Source organism: Orcinus orca, chromosome 1, assembly GCF_937001465.1.
Source record: "Orcinus orca chromosome 1, mOrcOrc1.1, whole genome shotgun sequence".
Lineage (NCBI taxonomy): Eukaryota > Metazoa > Chordata > Mammalia > Artiodactyla > Delphinidae > Orcinus > Orcinus orca.
In genome coordinates, this window is record NC_064559.1 from 113,945,718 (window position 1) to 113,968,977 (window position 23,260).

Consider the following 23,260-nt stretch of genomic DNA (forward strand, 5'->3'; position numbering starts at 1 on the left):
AAATGGGAGGGTGTCCTGGGTTTAATCAGGTTAGGACTACTGGTAATAGTGGGATGGGGTTATGAGAAATAGAATAGTTTTCAGGGACGTACAGGGAAAGGATGAGAAATCCCCAATAGTGACAAAAGGGGAAGACCGGTGGATGTGGCAGAAATGAGTCACCAAGCAGAGGGAACATTTTTATGTAATATATGTTGGCAGGGGAGTCATTGAAAAGTCAGGCACTGTTGAGGGCATACTAGAGACATCAATTCAAACGATTAGCTACTACTGACGGTTCCTTGGATATGGGGTACATGATATGTACTCAGAAAATATAAATAAAGGGAGAAGAAGAAATGAATCCTACACTGTTGGAGTATTTGTAATGCCATGCAAATTATGATGTTACACAGAAATACTAGTTATTAATCATTTCTTTTTAATACAGACAAGGAAGCTTTGTTTCAGACAGACTGAATGACTTTACCAAGGTCACACAGTCATGCTTAGTGGCACGACAGGCAAAGACTCGGGCAATGAACTTTATCATGTGACTAGACATGTGTCAAAGCCATAAACAGATGATCCCCAGGGACACCATGCAAAACAAGACTGAAGTAAATGGGAAAAGGAAAATAAGTCAGACTCTACCCCCATACCAGAAGGGAACTGCCTCATGCACTCCGGAGAAATACTCCGTATCACACATTACAAAGCTCTAAGGGAAAACAAAAAAGCAATAGTTTTCGGCAGAGACTATGCTTTCTTCAGCATGCCCAAGTCTCATCTTCTTTGGCCATTTCTCCTCACCTATGGGGGTATCATCTTCCTACTACTCACACAGATAGCCTTAAGCTCTTTTCTTCCCCTCTCCAAATCTGATTTCAAGACAGATTGGGAAACGTCCTTACCAAGGTGTAAAAGATTCAAGACCCTTTAAAGGAGTTATGCCCTCTTGATCTTTTTTTTTTTTATGTAGACTTTTTTAGAGTAGTTTTGGGTTCACAGCAAAATTGAGTGGAAAGTAGAGTTGTCATCTACCACCCCCCAGCCCCGTGTATTTTAACAGATATCAAATACTGAAAAAAAAGCAAGGATTTATAATCTGGGATCTAGGGAATCTATTCACTGTCTTAATGGGGTCCTTGATCTATCAGATATTATATCCTGAATTATGGTATATGTGTGTATATAGATTTTTTAGGAAACAGGTCTCATCAAGTTCTCAAGGGGTTGGCATTCAGAAACAGCTAACGCTACTAAGCTAAAGAATGAAGTTCAAAGTCTAGACATCAGGTAGAGAGACTAAAGGAACTACGTGGAGGCAGAAAGGCTTCATCAGTGTCCCCAAATCATACCATACAGGTGGCTGCTATAGCAAGTATTGATATATATACCCAGGCCTCTCAACTTCAACTGGAGCTATAGAAATATCCTAGTTAACCAATGATATGGCTTTCAAATATATGATGACCACTCTCTCTCTCTCTTTTTTTTTTAAACATACCTTTAAAGCTTCTATAACAAGGTCCCTTGCTTCAAGCTCTCCTTCAAGAATACTGAATAGTGTTAGGAGTTCTGTCTTGCTGAGTTTTTCCAGATTCATCCTGAAAGCCTAAAACAAGGACAATAATCAGACAATCTTCAGAAGACAGAGTTAATTTGATACTATTAAAGAAAAAATAAAGTGAGACAGATGAGAAAAGAGCAACAATTAGAGTAGAAAATACTTTAAGAAAGGAAATGGTTATAATTAAATGGAAAAATAAGAACTTTCTGAGTTAATCATAAACTGAGCAGTAACAGAAAATAAAATTCATTTTAATTATTGATTTCATCACCATTCACAAAGATCAAATTTTCATCATTTTTCCTCCAGGCATACATACAAACATCCTAGAAGGTCTCAGAAAGAATTAATCACTAATTTTGTTCACTAGAAGTTCAGGTAAAATTTTGTTACAATGAATACTATTTCAATGAAAAATTGTTTGACCACGAAAAGATATCCCAGTTTTAGATAACTAAATTCCAAAACTGTATATAAAACATTGTGGGATCCCTTTGAAACTGGCTGAAATGAATTTGAGCAAAGATAATGTTTGGTGGGAGTATGGGAGAAATTTTTCTTTTAAATTGTCTACTTTCACAGAGAACATCTATCACAATATTTATATTTCATATAGTAAAATAAGACTTAAATGCAACCATGTACAAATGTACTTTTAAATGACTGCTTAAAATATATTGTTTAAACATCTTAATTGGCCAGGCTACTATAAACTGAATTTATTTGACTTAACAAGTTCACATTTCTATGAAATCTTGCATCTTTTAAAATATGTTAAATGGCAAATTACATGGCACAAACTCAGTCCTTTCCATAAGATTAATTTCTCACAAACCACACATAGATAGAAGCTAGAAGGCGTACAATCTTGGAAGGATCTTCTGACCATTGTGTATGGTAAGATACATTTCATAACTTCTAAAGTACAGCAAGTACTATTTTCCCTCTCCCACTCTTTACTTCTAAATTGCCACTCTCATACAGTTTTTTTTTTTTTAAAGTGAATCACAACATGACTAGTTCACACACCCTCCAGCAACTCCCAACTCCTATGAGCACATTAAATTTTAGGAGGCACACAAAAGAGGCATTGATTCCTTCCAGAGCTACTGCCTTTAAGCGAATGAGAGCGTGTAGAAAATGCATGCTTCACTGTGTTGTTAGATGTTGCTCCAGAACACACTGTACAAATCTTTTGCCACATGGTAAAACATGTTTAATGTAACTTCAGCTCTAACTGCTAACTTTCTAACTGGTGAGGGTCAGCGACTAGTAAGCGATTCTCACATTCTCACTTCAGTATTAGAGAGCCCTCACAACAGTTACTTTAAAAACAAGAGCTAAAAAAAAATTAAAAAAACAAAAAAACAACAAACCTAATAAAGCTACACTTAACATAAGATGGTATGCTGGAAAAAACACATGGCTTTGCAGTCAGATAGATGCCAGGTCAACATCTTCCTAGTTGTGTGACTGGGCAAGTTTTCTGATTCTCAGTTTTCTTACCTGTGAAAGTGAAATGATGATATCTAACTCATAGGACTGTTGTAAAGATTGAGTTAATAAATATAAAACATCTTGCCAAGTTCCTGATAGAAGCTGATCAGTGGTTTAATTATTAAGAACTACTATCCTCTCTCACTTTCCAAAAGAATTCCAAGAAAGGCATTACCAACATTGGGGGCAGCCAAGATCAATTACTTCAGAAATAAGTGACTTTGGCTGCCCTTTTGTAGTTGGGAACCACAAATGAAGAAGGATGATAGCATCCTGGAGTGAATAATGATGAGGAATTTAAACTAGCATTTGAGTCACACCGGTTTCTTAGATGAAACCCTTCCCCCAATTCCTGATGGTTTCATGTTTTAATCTCTCTCAAGGAGATCGTAAGGCCGAGAAAAAATCCTATCATTTTATTCCTTTTTTCACCCCTCCCCTGATATTAAGCAGAATAATGGGCACTTGGTAAAGGCGCTCCATAAATACCAACTGCACTGAGTAGATCAACTAGGAATAGAGCTAAAAATGATAGTGTTTACACATATTACTTTTTTTTCCTTCAATATCTTTATACTCCTTAAATATTCTCATTTAGAAATCTAAAAACTGTGGCTTAAAGATGCAGTGTGATATAATAAAATATAGTAGACCGGGAGTGAAGAGCATAGAATTTTAGTCTCAGCTCTGCTACTAAACAGCTATATGGCTTTGAGAAAAAAAAATTACCTAGTTGCTCTGGCATTGAGTTTCCTCACAGGTAAAATAAAACAGACTAGATAGTCTCTAAAGTCTTTCATGGTTCCATTCTAAGCTTTCATGAGTGAAAATCAAGAATCACTTGTTAGAGAAATCAATTAAATAAAAATTACAGGTAAATATACAAAGAACTAAAACAGATTGTACCTAAATCAGTTTTTGATCTGTTGTGACAAATATACATCCTCATAAAAGAGTGAAATTGAAACAATCTTAAGTCACTTTAATTATAAAACTGTCTAGCCTAGGCAAGAAAAAATTCTATTCTTTGTGAATGGCATAAAGATCAATATTCGTGTTACCTCTACACTTGTAAATAACTTCTGCACACAAATTTTAAAATCTGGAACATTTTGCTAATGTATCAACTTATTTAGCTTGGTGTCTACATGAAATAAATATAATACAAATACAACACAGGAGGGAAAAAAAGGGCCACAGCTGTGTAATTCAAACCCGAGAGGTCTGTTTTCACATATTCCTATAACCATTCTTTATAAATATTAAAATTTAGTTCTTTGCTGCCCTTTACATTTGAATCTAATTTTAACACACAACACATTGCAGAACTTTTTGTCTGAAATATAAATGAACGATAGTAAAACTGCATTATGTTTTAGTATGGCAGTGATATTCCTGGGGGTGGTATGAGGGTGGGGATGGGGATGGGAGTGATACTGACCTGATAACTGGCAGTCACACTTTAGTCCTCAAGTATAAATTCTTAAGGTTTTCTTCAGTTAAAATTTGGGAAAATTGACAAATATATTTAAAATGTCGTCAGCATGGTGGAAAAATGTCCAATGCTGCAAAATAATAAGAAATTTATTGTCTATGTGACCATACTCTAAACAATTGGTAAATCCCAAGAATGTCAACTGTCATTATAGCTGATGAAGCCTGACAGCTGTTGGTTGATACAGACAAGAAAGAAGAAAATAGCCACTTCTTCAAGTTGAAGCTGAGTAATATAGCAAAAATATCAGGAATCTGACTTCCCTTTTGCAATCATAATTAGGGAAGGTGAGGTCTTTCAAAATCTTTTCACTGTCATTTCAAGAACTATTTTATGAATGTCACCAGAAGAAACTGACTTTCTCTCCCTGAATTGATAAAAGCCTATTTGCTCGAAACACCATGACTTATGCACCATGCACTCAGATAAAAAAAAATAACATAATTACAACTGAACTTTTCAAACTGCCAAATTCGTGTAAGGAAAATTCTCATCCCCTCATCTCTTGCCAATCAATAAACAAACAAATCAATCTGTCACCACCTCAACTTTGTAGGGCTTATTACTCATCCCAGATTCTACTTTTTCCCATTTATTTTCAAATATTAAATGTTGAATTATATGTAATTTTTGGTTTATGTTTTTCTAATAGTGTATTAGACCCTGCAAACTTAAAAAAAAAGATAGGCCCTAATTTTTATTTGATAAAACATAAATTTTGTCTTGTATTTAAGGTATTTAAAGTACCAAGTCCATTCGACTCCAATTTCTGCCAATATATAAATTATATGGTCTAAGATTTTCAGAAAAAGGCTGTTTCTAACTCCATATTCATTATCAGAAATATGACTGCCAGATTTCTGGCACGTCATATTGTAGTCTATAGACTCATTCTCCACTTATTTTCTAAATGAGCTGTTACTTGTCATTGTCCATTAAGTAACTGTGAAAGACAAGATCGTTTCAACCAGATGCTCAGCTCACTCATTCCGGCAGAATCTCTCCAAGACCCAACTTTCCTTAGAGTTTAGATGTAGATATTTCTGCCTAAGGAATGCTACAGTCTATAAATTTGAAATAAAAACCACCTGTGGACAAGTTGTCTGTATATATTATCATACACTGTGGTACAGCTAGCTGTAGCTATATTAAGCTTTATAGTTTTCTCAATTAAAAAAAATATAAACGTATATAATAAAAAGTTACACATATTTTAATACCCTGGAAAACTGAGCCTATTTATAGACTAAGTATAAAACTTGTTTTTAAGTTATTAATAAATGATTTCAAACATGAGTTTGCCCAGCTTACAATATGGTCTATTCACATGCTACTTCCCACCAAGTCAGGGCCAACAGCCAGGAGAGCATGAATCTCTCTTTTTTTAAAAAATACATTTATTTATTTATTTATGGCTGCATTGGGTCTTCATTGCTGTGCGGGTTTTCTCTAGTTGCGGCCAGCGGGGGCTACTCTTCGTTGTGATGCGCGGGCTTCTCATCGCGGTGGCTTCTCTTGTGGAGCTCGGGCTCTAGGCGTGCGGGCTTCAGTAGTTGTGGCGTGTGAGCTCAGTAGTTGTGGCTCACGGGATCTGGAGGGCAGGCTCGGTAGCTGTGGCGCACGGGCTTAGTTGCTCCGCGGCATGTGGGATCTTCCCGGACCAGGGCTTGAACCCGTGTCCCACTGCACCACCAGGGAAGTCCATGAATCTCTTCTGTATGAACTTCCATGTGCCAACAGCCACAAGAATTATGGGTATCGAGGACACTGGCTCTGCACCTCCTGAACAACAGTGCTCATTTTGCCATGGAGGTATGCTGCTCTGGCTTGGGCTCTGTTCATTTTATTCTAGCCTTTTCCCTTGACCCAACATCCACTCATTCTGGTTCTGGTTGTGCCTCTTCCTTCTTGAGGAAGTCTCAGCTTTTGCTCTGGAACTCATTCTTTGATAGCAGGCATTGTTGCCTTTTTACCACATGGAGATTGGGTGGCAGAAAAAGAAACACCCCAGTTTCTACAGCTATGTAAGGAGTAAGGCAGGGCAGGGTGGAGTACACGTAGATGTTTGTCTATCTAGTATCTGGGTTTCTGTATGTCTTTATGTGGAACTGAAGGCTTTATTTCTATGTGGTGGGTGATGTGGGACAAGAAAGAGAAAAAACATTTTTAAGGTGAATCTCAGATATTTCTGAACATAGAAGCACCTCAAAAAAACCTACATAAATCTTTTTTTAAAAATCCATTTGGCTAGCACCAAAAAAAAAAAAAAAAAAAAAAAAGAAATCAGTTATTTTACCCAGGAGACCACTCTTGCAAAACTGGATAAAAATCACTTCTTTACTATATACTCAGATATCAGATTAAAGAAATTTATACTTGGGCTACAACTGACTAAGATTCAGGCCATTCAGTAAGTTTTTAGTATCAGTGATTAGGTATTAGCACGGATGTAAAGCAAACTTGCTCCAATTATGTAAAGACTCTTTCCAGTACATATACACAAAACCAAAATTTGGGAGGCCAGTTAATTCTAAAAATTCAAAGAGTCAACACTGACATACAAAGTGGCTGTTTTGACAGCTTTCCATTAGATAATGTACTTCCTTAAAAATCCAGTATATATGAAATTTAAAAAAATAAACACGTCACATTTATAAATACCAAATCTAAAATGGACAAAAGTGCACAGCTATTTTTAAAAAAATGTATCCAAAGCAACCTCCTATCTGAGGGCGGAAGGTGTTGACACATTACCTTGACTATCTCAAGATTTAAGCCTTCCCACCCTCTGGCACTTTTGGTTTTTCATAAAGGTTATTTATGCGTTTGGGGGTAAGAGAATGACAACATTCCAAATTGTACCTCTCATTCCACTTTTGGCATTTTAGGATTAGGTTAGTAAAGAAAAACATGTCAAAATATTATCAGAAAATAAATTTTCTGATCACGAAAGCAGATCTTTTGTACGTTTACTAAAGAGAGCTGTTTCTATTATTATTTACAGATTCTAAAACCAAGACAGAAAAACAAACCTTTTTACTGAATTCTACAATACTATGCAATAAAAGCTTTACTACAAATGTCAAATCAATCTTCTTTCAGTTGAAGGTAAAAGATATTATCTGAGTATTTGTATTCTTATGTGTCTATGTGTTACAACGTGTTATGGGCTAAATTGTGTCCTCTAACCCCAAAATTATACATTGAAGTCCTAATCCCCAGTACCCCCATAATGTGACTGTATTTGAAGACAGGGTCTTTAAAGAGGTAATTAAGTGAAAAATGAGGTCATGGGGGATTTCCCTGGTGGCGCAGTGGTTAAGAATCCACCTGCCAATGCAAGGGACACGGGACGAGTCCTGGTCTGGGAAGATCCCACATGCCGCGGAGCAACTAAGCCCGTGCGCCACAACTACTGAGCCTGTGCTCTAGAGCCTGCGAGCCACAACTACTGAAGCCCAACACCTAGAGCCTGTGCTTCACAACACGAGAAGCCACCACAATGAGAAGCCCGCGCACCGCAACAAAGAGTAGTCCCCACTTGCTGCAACTAGAGAAAGCCCGCGTGCAGCAATGAAGACCCAATGCAGCCACAAATAAATAAATTAATTAATTTTTAAAAAATGAGGTCATGGGATTCCCTGGTGGTCCAGTGGTTAAGACTCTGCGGTTCCACTGTGGGGGGGCATGGGTTCGACCCCTGGCCAGGGAACTAAGATTCTGCATGTTGTGTGGTGCAGCCAAAAAAAGAAAAAAAAAAAAAGAGGTCATTAGGGTAGTCCCTAATCTAATATGCCTGGTGTCCTTATAAGAAGAGGAAGTTGGACAAAAACGCGGGACAGGGAGAGACCATGTGAAGACACAGGGAGAAGATGGTCATTTAACAAGCCAAAGAGAGAGGCCTCAGAAGAAACCAATCCTGCTGACACATTGATTTCTGACTTCTAGCCTCCAGGATTGTGAGAAAATAAATTTCTGTTGTTTAAGCCACCCAGTCTGTGGTACTTGTTATGGCAGCTCTAGCAAACTAATACAACATGCTAACCGTTCACTACTTTTAAAGACTATTACAGCAACTAGATCAAAGCCTTCCCCTTACCATGAGAGTGCCTGAACAAAGAATGCCCTGCTTTGTCTTATCAGTCTGCTTTTTCCAGCAACACTATGTATAGGATTATATAAAACAGAATGGTTTTGAAACAGTTTTGGAGATTGTAAATTTCAGGATCCTGAAATATAACATGAATAATGCACTTACAAAGAAATTACAACAGTGCTAAAGGATTGAGGTGCTTGTTTATCCAATACTGTCAATATGGATTTTGAAGGAGGCCTCAAGAAACCAGTTCTGTAATAAAGCTGATTATTCTTTAAGATCAACACTTAAAATGCTTTCAGTAATCTACTCAAAGCTGATTCTAGGATACCAGATATTCTAGATTTATACTTAGTACAGAAATTAGTAATATAATTGAGCTTACCAATGTTAATCACCACTTCCTCAGAGTTTTACTTTTATTTGATTATTTTTTTCCTCAGAGTTTTCTAGAGTAGTTTTCTAAGAAGAATTCAAGCCTTAATAGCAATAATAAAAAAGATACATACTTTTTGAGCTAAACATAAACATGTTCCAGGCAGTGTTCTAAGTACTTGACATGTATTAATTCTGTCCTTACAACCTTAGGTGATAGATGCTATAACCATTATCAACAAGTTCATCATCATCATCATCCCCATTTTATGCAGATGGGAAAACTGAGGTACAAAGGCTAAATAACTTAAAGTCTCACATCTAGTATGTGGCAGAAATAGAATTTGAACCTAAGTAATTTGATTCCAGAGGCTTCCTTAGAAACCACTGCTACTTGGTAACCACTGTTCCCATCAGATTTTCTCATTTTATCAGCTAAAATGTGATTCACAGAGCTGGAAGGGACCTCAGAAATAATCTAATTTAGCACTCTCATTTTACAGATGAAAACTGAGGCCAGAGTTGTTAAGTGAATTACTGAAGATTATAGTTAAATAGTAAAATTATTAAGATCCAGTCTAATCCACTTTCTGGGACACCATGATGGATATCAGGGTTTTGTTTTGGTTAGCTCTGTTTTAAGCCTCATACATCTCTAGTGTATCTATGTGTATGTGTGAATGTCCGTCTCTCTTACTACGTGTGTACATCTGTTTCTATCATTGTCTCTTCTACATGTTGCCAACAACATTTATATACATCCTGAAGAAAGGAAGGAAGTGGCCTCATGCCCATAAACAAGCATTCAAACATCTCTCCCCCAAAATGAGGACATCTGGCACAATGCTATTAAAAACAGGTCTGTCTACCTAGATATCTGTTTACACCTTTTCAAGTATTCTCATCTGAGACAAGACCAAACCAGAAGAGCTACATTAGTTAAGCTACTGGAATGTACGTTAATGAAAATGAAGAATAGTTTTTACATTAACACATTTTTTCATTAAAATTAAAAATATGTCTTCTAATATCAGAAAATTACCAGCAGTATTTACCATTTCAGGTATATGTGTCAGTGGCTTTATTTATTTCAATGAAATTATAACATGATTTCATTGAAATACGTATATCTGTCTATATCATCTATCTGTTCATCATTCCCCTAAATTTCTGCTTTTCTGAAATAATGTCACCATGATTTGTAAAATACCACAATGAGGGAACAATAATATGTAGATTGATTTTATTTCCAGTAAAATGATTCATGGGCCTCAATTCTACAGGCAGCCTGGAATACAAGAACCCTTCAAATATTCAACCTTAATGCTGGATGAAGTCGTTGACTCCATCAGGATTTCAAACCAGGAAGAAACAGAGCATATGGTGTGGAGGATGAACTGTAATACAGTCAAGGTATCTGTGTTTTAGCTATGCCCATAACCTGACTCTCCCTGAACTGTAAAAAAATTTCACAAAAACCTGTAACAGAATATTGTAACTGATGATGTTGTTTTGCCTTTTAACTTCTGTCTTCTAAATCAGACCACTGATTTTTTAAAAAGTTTAACAATTTGATATCAGTTGAAAATGACCAACAGACCTAGCAATTGTTTTTGCTCCAAGGTTTTTGGGGACAGTAACTCTTCTGGGAGGCAGTGTGTTGCAGTGGCAAGTGCTTGGACTTTGGAGCCCTACAGACCTAAGTTTGCATCCTGGCTCTACCACTTCATACTTCCTTGATCCACGTAACCTTTGAGCTTTCAGTTCTTCATCTATAAAATGCGGATGACAATACATACTCTAACAGGATACTGAATGGTTTAAATGAGTTAGTGACTGGTCAGTTCTCTCATTTCTCATCCCTGGAGAGCATATATTTGGTTTCATCTATAAGGATAATGAAGTTTTCCTTTTTCCAATGAGTTCTCACTTTCTACCACTCATGTGTCTAATTTAGAAATCAAAACAAGTTTACTGCTTCTAACCTGGTAGGTTGATCTGCTCCAAGAAGGAGATGGCCTGGCCAGTTCCTGGGAAAGGCAGCTTAGGAACACACACAACACTTATTCAGACCAATGGTTATCTGCACACTACTTGGGAAAGAAAAAGGACAATCTTCTGCCTAGAGTGGCTTTTTGTGACTTTAGGATATAAGTGAAAAGATTGCTTTTGCTTCCACTGAATTTCTACAGCTTTTAATCAAGTTACAATTTTAACTCATAATACTGATAAACGCGTTTTCTAAAAATATCACAGCTATTTTGAAATCATATTAAATGCATAATGGATATGTATCTTATTCATAACCCAAGAGCAGTTATCACATTCTATTACATCAATTCATCTCTCTACATAGCTGTCTTTTGTCTCATAAGATTCTGCTCTTCTAGACAAATACTCTGTCTTATTCAGCTTGATAAACTTAGCACCCAGCAGTCTCTGGTTCAAAGGGGTAATCAAAACATGCTGGCCGGAAAGAAATGTACAGTGCAGTACCTTGAATTACAGTGTACAAAACTGGACTTTATCTTCTGGGAAATAAGAAGCCACTCAACATTTTTAACTAGGTGAATCTCACAATAAAAATATAGTTTCAGGAAGGTTAAAGCTTGACATACAGAGTTGATTTGACTGAAGAGAAACTGGAAGCAGAAAAAGCAGTTGGGAGAAAACTTTAACAGTACAGGTATGAGGTTAAAGTGTGTGAACTAGGATGGTGGCAGTAAGAATAGGAAAAAAAAAAAAAGACCGATGCAAGAGACTTTATAAAGAATGTATAGTAACTTGGTACTGGTTTTTTTAAGGAGGTTAAGAGGGGAAATAATCCCAGATCAGCTGAGGTTTCTAAGGCTGGGTGACTATAATGATGATGCCATTAACAGAAACAGGGATGTTAGAAAAGGAACGGGTTTTGGGGGGGAAATAATGACTGTGATGCGAGACATGCTGAATGAGAAGTAACTAGACCCCCAAGAAGAACGTGTTCAGACTCAGTGAGTGTGGTGAAGGCTAAAGGTTTAGAAGCAGAGAAGTCTTTAGGGGTGGAGCCTTTTCCGAAAATTTCTTCCGTGTCTTGAATTTAAGAACAAGAGGCAATAAGAAGAAGCTGATACATAGGACTAGACCAGATCTTGTTTGTACCGTCAAATATTAAACCAGTTAAGAACCAGATTGTTTCTGTTCTCACTCCTGTTCGACCCACTACAACAGAAAGGACTACTTAGCAGACACCAAGGAATGGGGAACACCTTCCTTCAAAAACCCCCAAACTTAGTGCTCCTTTTTTCTACAACTTACCCATCAGTTCATTCTCCTCTCTGTTATAATTTATAGATCTTATTTCTCATTAAAACAACTCATCCCTGCTTGCTTCTCCCTCTGCCCTCCTTCCTCCCTGGCTCACCTTTCTAGGCAAGCAGACCCAGAGAACACTGCAGCCTCTCCTTCCCCACCAGCTCTGTACAAAGGATCCATGCAGATGCTCCCAAGGCTCAGGGTCAGGAATCTTTTTTGTCTGCAAACCCCGTCGTCCTGTGCTCTCCTATTTTCCTTCCTAGCTTCTATTTGAACTCAGTAACAGTTAAGGATTATATTCTTTAAACTCAGTAACAATTAAGGATTACATTCTTTGTGGCTCCAAAAGGCAGAAACGATTCATTTAGCAGCAAAGCACACATTTAGAGTGGAAGCTCTGGCTTTGGACCTGAAATACAGAGTTTGGAAATAGTCGGCAGGGAGAAACCATATTACTACATTCTTTACTTCGATGCCTGCTTGTAGTCCTGTTTTCCTCAGCCCACAAACCCCTGTCCTCCACTCCCCCACCTCCACTCTTAACTTCCCTATCCATAGTTTCTTCTCACCCATTTGAGTTGTTCTTATGCTTGCTCCTTACTTTGGGGGTAGTAGAAGAGTTGTTCAAAAGGCAAAAATCACTGTCAATCAAAATTACCATTGAAAATCCCTTAAATCTCACAGAAGGTACAACCCTGCACCATAATCACGGTATCCACGAAACCATTTATATGACACTGGGGTGAAGGTACTTAAGACACTGTGGAGTGAAACAACTGACAATTCAGAGAGAAGACATCAGATGGTTGAATCCCTTGCCTTTCCTTTTCCAGGGCCAAAGAGTTTAAGGAAGATAAGGTACATGACAAAATTATGAAACACACACAACCGTAAGACACGTGGGCTGCCCTAAAAACTCTTCTGTCGGATGTCTGAGATCACGGCATATACAAGCTTTGTTTCCCTCTAATTAGGAAGCTTAGCTATATATTCAAATATTTAAAACAAAACCAACCAATAACTAAACTCAGACACTAATTCTTCTCATTTGTTTAAATGCTAAAGGAGTAAAAGAATATTTAAGATTAAATTCTTTAACTCACATGCAAAGTGCTAATAATAATGGCAATAATACCTACCAATTACTGAGTGCTTCCTATATGTCATGTTCATGTAATCTTTTAAAAAAAATCTCTGAAAGTCATTTTTAAGTCACAGCTGAGGAAACTGAGATATGGTGAAGATAAAAAACTGCCATTTCCCTGGGTCATACAGCAAAAGAGCAGGGATTTGAACTCAGGTCTGCCTTTAAAGTCTGTGCTGTAAATCAGCACACTTTAGAGCCTCACCATAAATAAGCCACGTTCTCACTGAAATGCTTTGAACTAAAACTACGAAGATTTGATTTTTAGTTATTATCAGCAAACATCCAGGAAATAAGAAAAAATGGCCTTTAGTAACAGGCTGACAAGCTATTCCTGGGGTCAACCACCACAGACTGGACAAACTTCCTCTAGAAATAAATCTCTGCTTCTTGTATTATGCCACTAAACACCAATTCAGTGGCCTAAAAATCCTTGTATCAGATGTCTGAGATCATGACATATACAAGCTTTGTTTTCCCCTACTTAGGCATCTTAGCTATATATTGAAATATTTAAAATAAAACCAACCAATAACTAAAATCAGACACTAATTCTTCACCTTTGTTTAAATGCTAACGAGGAAGAATATTTAATATTAAATTCTTTATGGACTGTTTATACTAACAAGATGTGCCACATCTTATCAGTAAATTATCTTTCTAGTCTACCCGAAGGGGTCAGCTTCAAACTAAGTTCAACAAACGCTCATGAAGTCAAACTATATACTAGGCATTGTGAAAGGTACAAAGATGAAACAAAACATGCTAATATCTTTCTCAAAGAATTTATAATTTAATGAGGCAGATTACAAATATACCTTAAAAAAAATCTCTGCATACAAATGTTTTTCTTCATCTGACATAACCAAACAGGTGTTGAAAAAGTTAAAGCAAAGATTTCCAAGACCCAAATGTGTATCAAACAGATCCTGCTTATTGTGCCAAGTAATCAAAGAGCATTATTTGCTTTTTCCTCTCTGCTCATTAAGGCCCTGGCAATCACCACGACTTTGGTTTCCTTAGTCTCTTACCTCAGTTTATTTTCTGTTCTCTGCTCATGTAATAAGATATATCTTTTTGGGAATTCCTGTTCTGCTTTTAGTTCTTTTCTGCTGCTATTGCTAGGGGCCCTTATCCACCTATCGCAGTACACTTTGTGTTTGCTGGAGAGACCCTCCACAGTTTCTTCTTTGTGCCTTTTTATCGGAGATCTGGAAACAATCACTGAGCAGATCTGTGAGCACTGAGACTGGCTCGGAAAACTTCAAACCTAACTATTCAAAATTAATTACCTTCAGAAAGTCTACCTTCAGAGACTCTAATCAGGAAGGTAAAAGACAGCTGTTATAATTGCCCCCATGATTCCAACTCCTTGCATCCCATGGTTATTATCTTTGGCTATAAATAACAGTAGTAAGACTTCAGACCGAAAGCAAAAGAAACAATGCTAAAAAAAATACGGCAAATTTAATATATGAAAGTGCTAGCAATAGATGATTACTAGGGATTCAATGGCATTAACATTAGGCCAAAAGTATCAATATTTTGCACCTGCTGAAATGAAGGCCTTTTTAGCACACTATAGGGACACTCTCTGGTAGTCACATGTGTGTGAATAGCTGCAGTTTACCTTGCTTTTATTTATCCTTATCGCTGAGATTTGAAATGTGCTTTTAATTTTCATCCCCTGAATTTTGGTAGATGATAGTGGTCTTGTAAAACCAATCAACAACATTATATTTATATATATATATATATATATATATATATATATATATATATATCAGTTTCACCTGGAGGGAAAAACCCACCATAAAATAGGGGCTAGAGAGTAACCAAACGCCACCGGACCAGATTAATCATAAACCTAGACCACTGAACCTGAATTTTCTTCAAACACTTCCTGCCTTTTGTTTCAACAGAACTATACCTTCCAGGTTAACTGCAGTCTCCCTGAGCAACAGACCAGCCTACCCGAGACTAGGAGATACTCATTCCTAATCTAAAGCTCTTTATTTACTTATCTGTACTGTTTCACTTGAAAGCAGGCTGTTATTCACTGACAGTCCAACAATATACACTGCATTCCTACCCACACAAGACCAACTCTGTAGATATCCAACACGCCCACCACACTATGAAATACCAAAGGGTGGTTTTTCATCCAGTTTTCAGGGAAGAAACAGGGTGGAAAGCAAATTGAAACGCAACTCAAACCTAAAAAAACCCTTAGAGGTTGGGTTCTCCCTCAAGGAATAAAGGTACAAAGGGGGGCGGGGAAGGTTACTATTTCTCCTTCCTCCAGAGACTAAAAAGATCCCGAAGCAGGTGAGCCCTCGATGCCCCACAGGAGAAAAGAGGATCCTAGGGGCTTCAGGCGGAAGGCTGAGGATCAGAGAATGGGGGATGGGAAGAACCCAAGTGGGGGAAGGCCGTTTCGTCCGTGGAGCTGGCAGTCTAGGTCGGGTCTCTGATTTTTGCATCGCCCCATCTTTTTTTTTTTTTTGAAAACACTGATTTTTATCTTACGGATGAAACTAGCTCTGGTCCCACCCTAGCGAGCAGGACAGGTGTAGGAAGGGATGTCTGGCCTCCCGGGGGCGGCCAGACAAATGGGGGTGGGGACAGCAGTCTACAGAATGGGAACCCGTACGCCTTCTCCCAAGATTGACGGGCTGGGCGAGGGGGCCCTCTAAACGGAGGGTGTCAGGAGGGCAGCCCCTTCTGGGGAGCTGGGGTTGACGGGGGGCAATAAGTCGCTGCGAGCACCCTCGAAGGTTGAGGAGCCGCCTCCTCAGGGAATACCGGGAGGTAGAGGAGACGGCTCCGCCCCCTCAGGGGATGGGCGCGAGCAGCAGTTGGGACGGCTGCGGGAGGACACCGGTGGTCCTACCCCTGATTTTCTCTCGAGAACCCGGCCTCCCAGCCGCCGCCAAGCCCGGGCGCCAGCGGCTCCTACCTTTTCCCAGCGCTCGGGGATCTGCTCCCGGCCGCCTCCGCCACCCGCTCCATCCACAGCCCCCCGAGGCCCCGCCCCTCGACCGCCTGGCGAGGGCCCTGGCATTCGGCAGGGCCAATCTCCTTCTCGCCTCTCCATCCCCGACACCAATCCGCTCCGGCTGGAGGAGGGGCTTCTCCAATGTCTTTTAGGCTCCTCCCGGGGCCCCAAGATCCCTTTTGTTTGGGGAGAGCCTAGCTGGGATTGAGCTCGCGTCACTTCCGGGAGGAAGCGTAGTCCTCCGGCCCGGGCTAGGGGGTGGGCTTACGACCCTCACTGCCAGGCTTCTGCAACTTTCCACCTTCAAAGCTATTTCTGGACCGGACGGTGGCGAGTGCTTCGTGTTTACCCTCATGGTACGGGCAGCTTAGGAACGGCGGGTTTCGGGTGCCCTGATTGATCAGGCACATTAACGTTTCATTTCATCCAAAATGTTAATAAATGAAGTGCGCTTTGGGTCTGCTTTAGAAAACCGGTTGTTGAAAACCTGGTAACGTGGCTTGCCTTCTTTCTTTTCTCGTACGAAGCCTGTGCTAGAAACAAGGGCGCAAAGATAAAAAACCCGGAGACGCCCCCCCTTCTCTTTCCACATTACATTTGGAAGAGAATAGTAGCTCTGGAGCCCCTGGAGCGGGGACACCGGGTAGCCCAAACCCAGCCAGACCTGCCTTCCAGGTAGAAGTCGAATGAATAAAATTCGTGTGTCATGGTTTTCTACGTTATGTTTTACAAATGAGGGGACTTTTTTGTGTCCTTGGCCCCATTATACTGTGGGGTCAGGTTTGCAGTGACGCTGGGACACAGGACAGTAGAGGATGCAAGGCATGCCTGTCCCTCGTGAACACAGGAATGCAGATCTTGCTGGTGGTCGCAGCAAGCCTTACCAGCACCAAATAACGCAGAAAAGGGAGAGGATGCACCCCTTCCTTAGGTCAAGATTTCTGGATCCTTTCCAGTTCACAGATTGATTCAACTGGTTAAGAGAATAATAACCACATTGTTTTTAATATAATATAATAAATACTTACAATTAAATATTTATAATGCATAAATAATGTAAATTAATTTTAATATATTATTTCTAATATTAACAATTCTTATTAAGCAAGACAGTACTAGGGGCCTAGTACTCACCTAGGCAGACTATCTCAGGACAGATTCAGCCCTGTCCTCATGCAGTTTACGGTCTGGTGGAAGGATGTGGTCAGTCTGCAATCATTGATATGTTTGAAGGAAGTAACCCGGTATTAATGTCATCACTGTGCCAGGTACTTTCATATAATGATTTAATCTTCACTACCAAATGAAAAATCTTTCCTAACCTGTAAGATAGACATCATTGGTGCCCATTTTACAGATGAGAAGATAGAGATTCAGAGAAATCAAGTAAAGCCATAGAGCTAGTAAATGGTAAATAAAGAACTTCCAACAAGATGTGTGATTTCAAACCTGTGCTATATTCTGCTCACCATACACTTGGCTCTCACAAGGAGAGCTGGTCCAGAGTGGGCCTGGATGACTGTAAATCCAGCATTAGAGACCGAAACAAGCTCCATGCCTCCCCCTATTGACTGCTGGCTGGAGAAGTTCATCTCTATATATGAAGGACAAGAAGACTGTACTGAGGTGCTCAACAGCAGCCCAAGTGCTTCTGAAGTAACAAATAGGAAATACAGAACTTCAGAAAGACATCATTCCCTGTGTTCAGGAGACTGATGATCTGAAAGGCGAGATGAAGGGCCAGGCACATAGTAGGTGCTCAACAAATACTGACGTCACTTGAAACAAATGTCTGAAATGGTTAAAAACACAGAGTTTAAGTGCTGGACTAGGCCCATGAATTTGAAAAATTCCGTTTCCTCCTCCTCCCTTTTGCCCTGCCTTACGGGTGTGCAATGAGGAAGTGCCTCATTGCCCGACAATGAGGCAGACGTGGGAGAACAGGCTATTTTCTGCTGGCTTCTGAGTCACTCTAAGAGTTGTCCCAGTGAATCAGCTCATCCCTCCTCCCCTCCTTCCCTTTGTTAACCCACCACCACCCATTCTACTCCCAGGCTGACCTGGTGCTTTCTTCCTTTACAGCAACCGGCAGCTCCCCTGATTCCCTGAGCTCCCACTTGTCCATTCCTCAGTGAGTGTGGGAGGACCCAGCAAGAATGAGATCATCCCCACCATCTAGGATTGAGTCCTGAGGGTATTCAGATTACTCTCTTTTTAATTCATCACCCCAGGAGCTAGTGCATGGGCAGGGCTTGTGAACCTGAAGTTTTGTGATTCTTCAAATACATAAAATGTGTAAATTAATTTAGAGTCTGGCACACTGATGTACATACACAGAGGTAGAAAGTGGGTTTGTACTAATTTCTTAAATTTGTATAACACAACATACCATTTTTATATCTATTATTTTATCAACTTGCCAGTAAGTGTTTATTAAATGCCTACTGTGTGTCAGGTAACAATTTAGTAAGAAGTGCTAAAGATTATAGTGTGTGTTAATTTTTCTCCAAATAAGTAAACTTCCTAGGTAGGTCTACCGTAAATGTTTATTGCTGGTTTGGGGAGGCAATGATGGAGTAAAAGAGGGCTAGACTGGAAGAAAAAACAAAAAACTGCGAGTTCTGCTGGAGGTCTCCCTCTGTCACAAACTCTAGTTTCCTAGGGCTGCTGTAACAAATTACCACAAACTGCGTGGCTTAAAACAACAGAAATGTATTCTCTTTCAGTCAGGAGGCCAGGAGTCTGAAATCAGGGTGTTGACAAGGTCGGTTCCTGGGTGAGGGGTGTTGGTAGGGGTGGGTTTATGGCATTTAAACTGCTCTCCTAGTTTATGGGGGTTCCTGGCAAACCTTGGCATTCCTTGGCTTGTAGCTGAATCGCCCTAGTCTCTGCCTCTGTCTTCACATGGCTTTCTTTCCTCTGTGACTTGATGTCTCTATATGTCCTGTCCTCTTCAATTTTTTTTTTTTCCCTGCGATATGCGGGCCTCTCACTGTTGTGGCCTCTCCTGTTGAGGAGCACAGGCTCCGGACGCGCAGGCTCAGCGGCCATGGCTCACGGGCCCAGCTGCTCCACGGCATGTGGGATCTTCCTGGACTGGGGCACAAACCCGTGTCCCTTGCATCGGCAAGCGGACTCTCAACCACTGTGCCACCAGGGAAGCCCCCTCTCCTCTTCTTATAAGGACAGCAGTCATATTTGATTTAGAACTCATCTTAATCTAGTATGACCTTATCTTAACTCATTACATCTGCAAAGATCCCATTTCCAAAAAAGTTCACATTCTGAGGTTCCAGATGGACATGGATTCTGGGGGGTGGGGATGAGAACCATTCAAACCAGTATGCAAAACTACTTCGCACAGTAATACCCCCACTTAACTCCGTTTAGCTTCATTGGTAATGGCATGAAAGTAGTGAACTAATTCCTAAAGATCATTTCAGTTCTATAATTGTATGATGATTATATATGCTAGAAGCATTTCTCAAGCCTTTACTATATGCCAGGCACTATGAAATTGCTTCACAGTACATCTGAGTTAACCCTTAAGAGAATTCCAGGAGATAGATGTGAATACTCCCATTTTGCAGATGAGGAAATTGAGGTACAAAGAAGTCCATAGTCATGGAATTCATAAGTGATGAAGATGGAATATATTCACTCAGGTCTGACTCCAAAGTCCACCCTCACAATTACTATGCTCTGTCATCTCTCCATCATACTAGATGGGTTAGGAAGATGGGGAATGCAATAAATCTTTAAAATTTTGATTTATGTAATACATGGAGCTGGGTAGCAATCTTCCTGGGGAAAGCAAGAGAGAAGGGAACAGTGGGTGGCAATGAAAACTTAGTAGGGAAGAGGAGAGCTATGGACACTTACCTGAACCTCAGTTTCCTCATTTGTAAAATGCAATAATCGTTCCTCCAGGTGGTTGTGAATATCCAAGCGAGATAATGGACGTGAAAGTATTTGATAAACCCTATGAGGGGTGACGATAAACTACCTGGGAGATCTTGCTCAAACTCTTCCTCCTCTCTGGGTCCTTGCCCTCCAGCTGAACATCTAAGGGTTGAGCTATCTGGGGCTCTATAGGACTCCTTCTAGCTGTGACCCACTGAGACTTACTAAGATGCTGGGTGGGCTAGATGTAAAAGTTGGAGTGACTGGGAAAAGTGACCTGGCCTGGCTCCCTTACCTCTTGTTCCTCAAGCCCCCACCTGGCTCCTCCAGGAGGGGATCCTGCGGTTGCAGTCTAGCAGCGGCAGAGAGCTCTCGAGGCCGGGACCAGGCTGAAGTGGGAAGGACAGTGTGCTCTCCGTGGCTCCCTACATTTTCTCTCATTATTTGCTCCCACAAAGGCCTTTCTGAGTAGTCCTTAAGGTTCTCTTCTAGCTTGGATCAGCCCGACCTGGGCGACTGGGGCACAGGGGAAGTTGAGATTTCTGGGCGTGGCCCTCACTGTGTTCTCGATCGTATTGCTCCCCCTAGTGCTCAGCGACGAGTCCTGCAGCTGTCAGCTTCCCTCTTGGCCGTCCCCGCGCGTTCCGCGGAGGCCTCTCCCCAGACAGTATTTTCTTTTAAGGGTGTGGGCTGAGAGCGCAGCAGGTAGGGTGCTCCAAGGACCAGAAGTTCGGAAAAACCACCTTCAGGGACAGATTCTTCTGGTTTTTAGCTAAGTGTTGGGGCCAGCTTGACCATGAGGGAGCCGGGAAACTCTTCTCCTGGATTTCACAGAGGAAGGTTGGGAAGGAAAGGGAAAGAAATCTAACATTGCGTGTCCACTATGTATCAGGCACTGTGCCAGGTGCTTTACATATATTACATGTGTTGCCCTTGTAATTCTTACATATATAATCTATACATTCCTTTACATATATAATTCTTGCGATCATCCTAAGAGATAATTCTTATTACTTCTAGTTTTTCACATTAGAAAGCAGGTTCAGAGAGGTTAAGTGTCTTGCCAAAGGTCACATAATAGTAACAATGATAATGACATCAACCAGTTATTTAGTGCCTGCTTCACACCAGGCACAGTATTTCTTTTCATCCTCCTAGCAAATCTTTAAAATAATTACGATAACCTCCATTTTACTGATGAGATCACTGAGGTTTAGCTAGTTTAAGACAGGGGTAACTGAGAAGCTTGCCTGAGATCAAAGAGGTAGGTCTTTCTGTCTCTGTTTCCATTCCACCACTGCCTCATGGAGCTGTGGGTGGTAGAGGTGGACTGAGCCTAGGACTGTGTGATTCACTGTTCTTGCCATTACTAGCATTGCCTGGCAGCCCTTCCCCAGGACCAGGAAACTAAGGCCATGTGGTGTTTTGGATCTTCAGATCCAAAGATAGGCTCCTGAGATACAATGGCAATGAAAAAACCAAGGCTGAAGGCCATGGGATCCTGGGACAGTTTGCTTGGGGAAATGCATAACAGGGCAGCACCCTGGGAACTGCCCAACAATATTGCTGTTAGGGTCCTTGGGGAGAGCACCCAGAGGACCCTGAGTCCTGTCTCCCTCATCCTGCGTGGAATACACATGCTCCCCTGAAGTTGGTGGGCCAGGATGGGGTACACAAATCTCACTGAGGGACAAAAAGGAAAGGTAAGTGGGGTACAGTCTAGCCGAGGTAGAAAATTCCTGGAAGTAGATGAGAAAAATCATGGAGTTCCCAAATCACCCAGCAAAGTTCCCAAGGATTTGGGTCATTTTAAACTCCTCCTCTCTCCCCAAAATACAGATTAGTCATAGGTCCCTGGAAGAATACTCTATGTCCCTTTGGATGAGTCTCAAGTTTTCATTTTCATTCTAACCTTTGAAATTATTCAATTATAATTGAAAAACACACACCAGATGATGAGTTGATGAACTGATGTTATGTTTGTTATTTCCAAGTGTTCGTTCAGGCCCATGGGGGCGGGGAAGCTATCAGTTGACTACTGTTTTTTATTTGTAAATTGACTTATTTCATTAAAGGTTAACTTTTTCCCTCTCTTCCAACCCCTCCCTTTTCTGTCTCTCTTCCTGTTCCTTCTCTGCCCCAGCAGCCTTCTTCCCTAAAAGTCTGGAGCCAGATACCCTTCTGTCTCTCTCTTCAGACAAAGCTCTGGGCTGAGTAGCCTTGCCAGAAAGGCTGAAGCTAGCCGGAAGGCTGGTCTTCTTTCCTTTCCCCTTCTATTCCCTCTTCTTCCTCACACATGGCCTGACATTAAGCAGTAAATAATTTCTGTGCTACGGCCAGAGACAGAGCTTCGGCTTGGCCAGGCTGCCGTATGGTTTCAATCTGATGAAAGCCCATTACACATTCCCTCTGGTCTGTTACTTCAGCTGAGGCACCACACAGTGGGCTGAATGGGTCCTTGCTGCTCACAAAAGGGAGAAATATTTGTAGGGAAAGTAATGACCCAGTTATGGCTGCGCCATCATTTCTAGGCAATTTCCTGGTAAGTGGCCCTTTGGAGGACCCTGATGCCAGAAGCTTCTATGCCCTCATTTACTGCTTCATGGCTTCTGCTGGTCCCCTGCAGGGTCTAGTCTACCCTGAGCAGAGTGACCGGGAGACTGAGGGTTCCTGCACCATTGGGAGAAATCTATACATTTCTCGTCCCCTTTTCTTTCTGCCACCCTGCCTTCCTCTCGTCCCCCGCTTTATTTCTAAAACAATCATTGAGTGTCTATTATCATTACCCCAAGAAATAACACACAGTTCCAGACTCCAGGGTATTCATAGTCTTGAGGGGAGGTAGATTTGTGTAACTGGTTGACCCAAGTTCTCCTGCTTTCTGTAGCCACAATATCCAAATAAAA

General features: G+C 40.5%; 1 protein-coding gene and 1 pseudogene across 1 annotated transcript in view; both read right to left on the bottom strand.

Annotated features, from left to right (window-relative positions):
• LOC101288775 (26S proteasome regulatory subunit 4-like) overlaps positions 1 to 1,599 on the bottom strand; it is a 35,629-nt pseudogene extending 34,030 nt beyond the window's left edge.
• CTTNBP2NL (CTTNBP2 N-terminal like) overlaps positions 1 to 16,565 on the bottom strand; it is a 66,635-nt gene extending 50,070 nt beyond the window's left edge. Inside the window, exons 1-2 of the mRNA XM_033435337.2 lie at positions 16,413 to 16,565; positions 1,490 to 1,597 (exon numbers count right to left, since the gene is read on the bottom strand). Of these exons, the coding sequence (XP_033291228.2) occupies positions 1,490 to 1,597; positions 16,413 to 16,550 (246 nt within the window). The 5' untranslated portion in view covers positions 16,551 to 16,565. The remainder of the gene's footprint in view (positions 1 to 1,489; positions 1,598 to 16,412) is intronic.
• Positions 16,566 to 23,260: the final 6,695 nt, after the last annotated feature.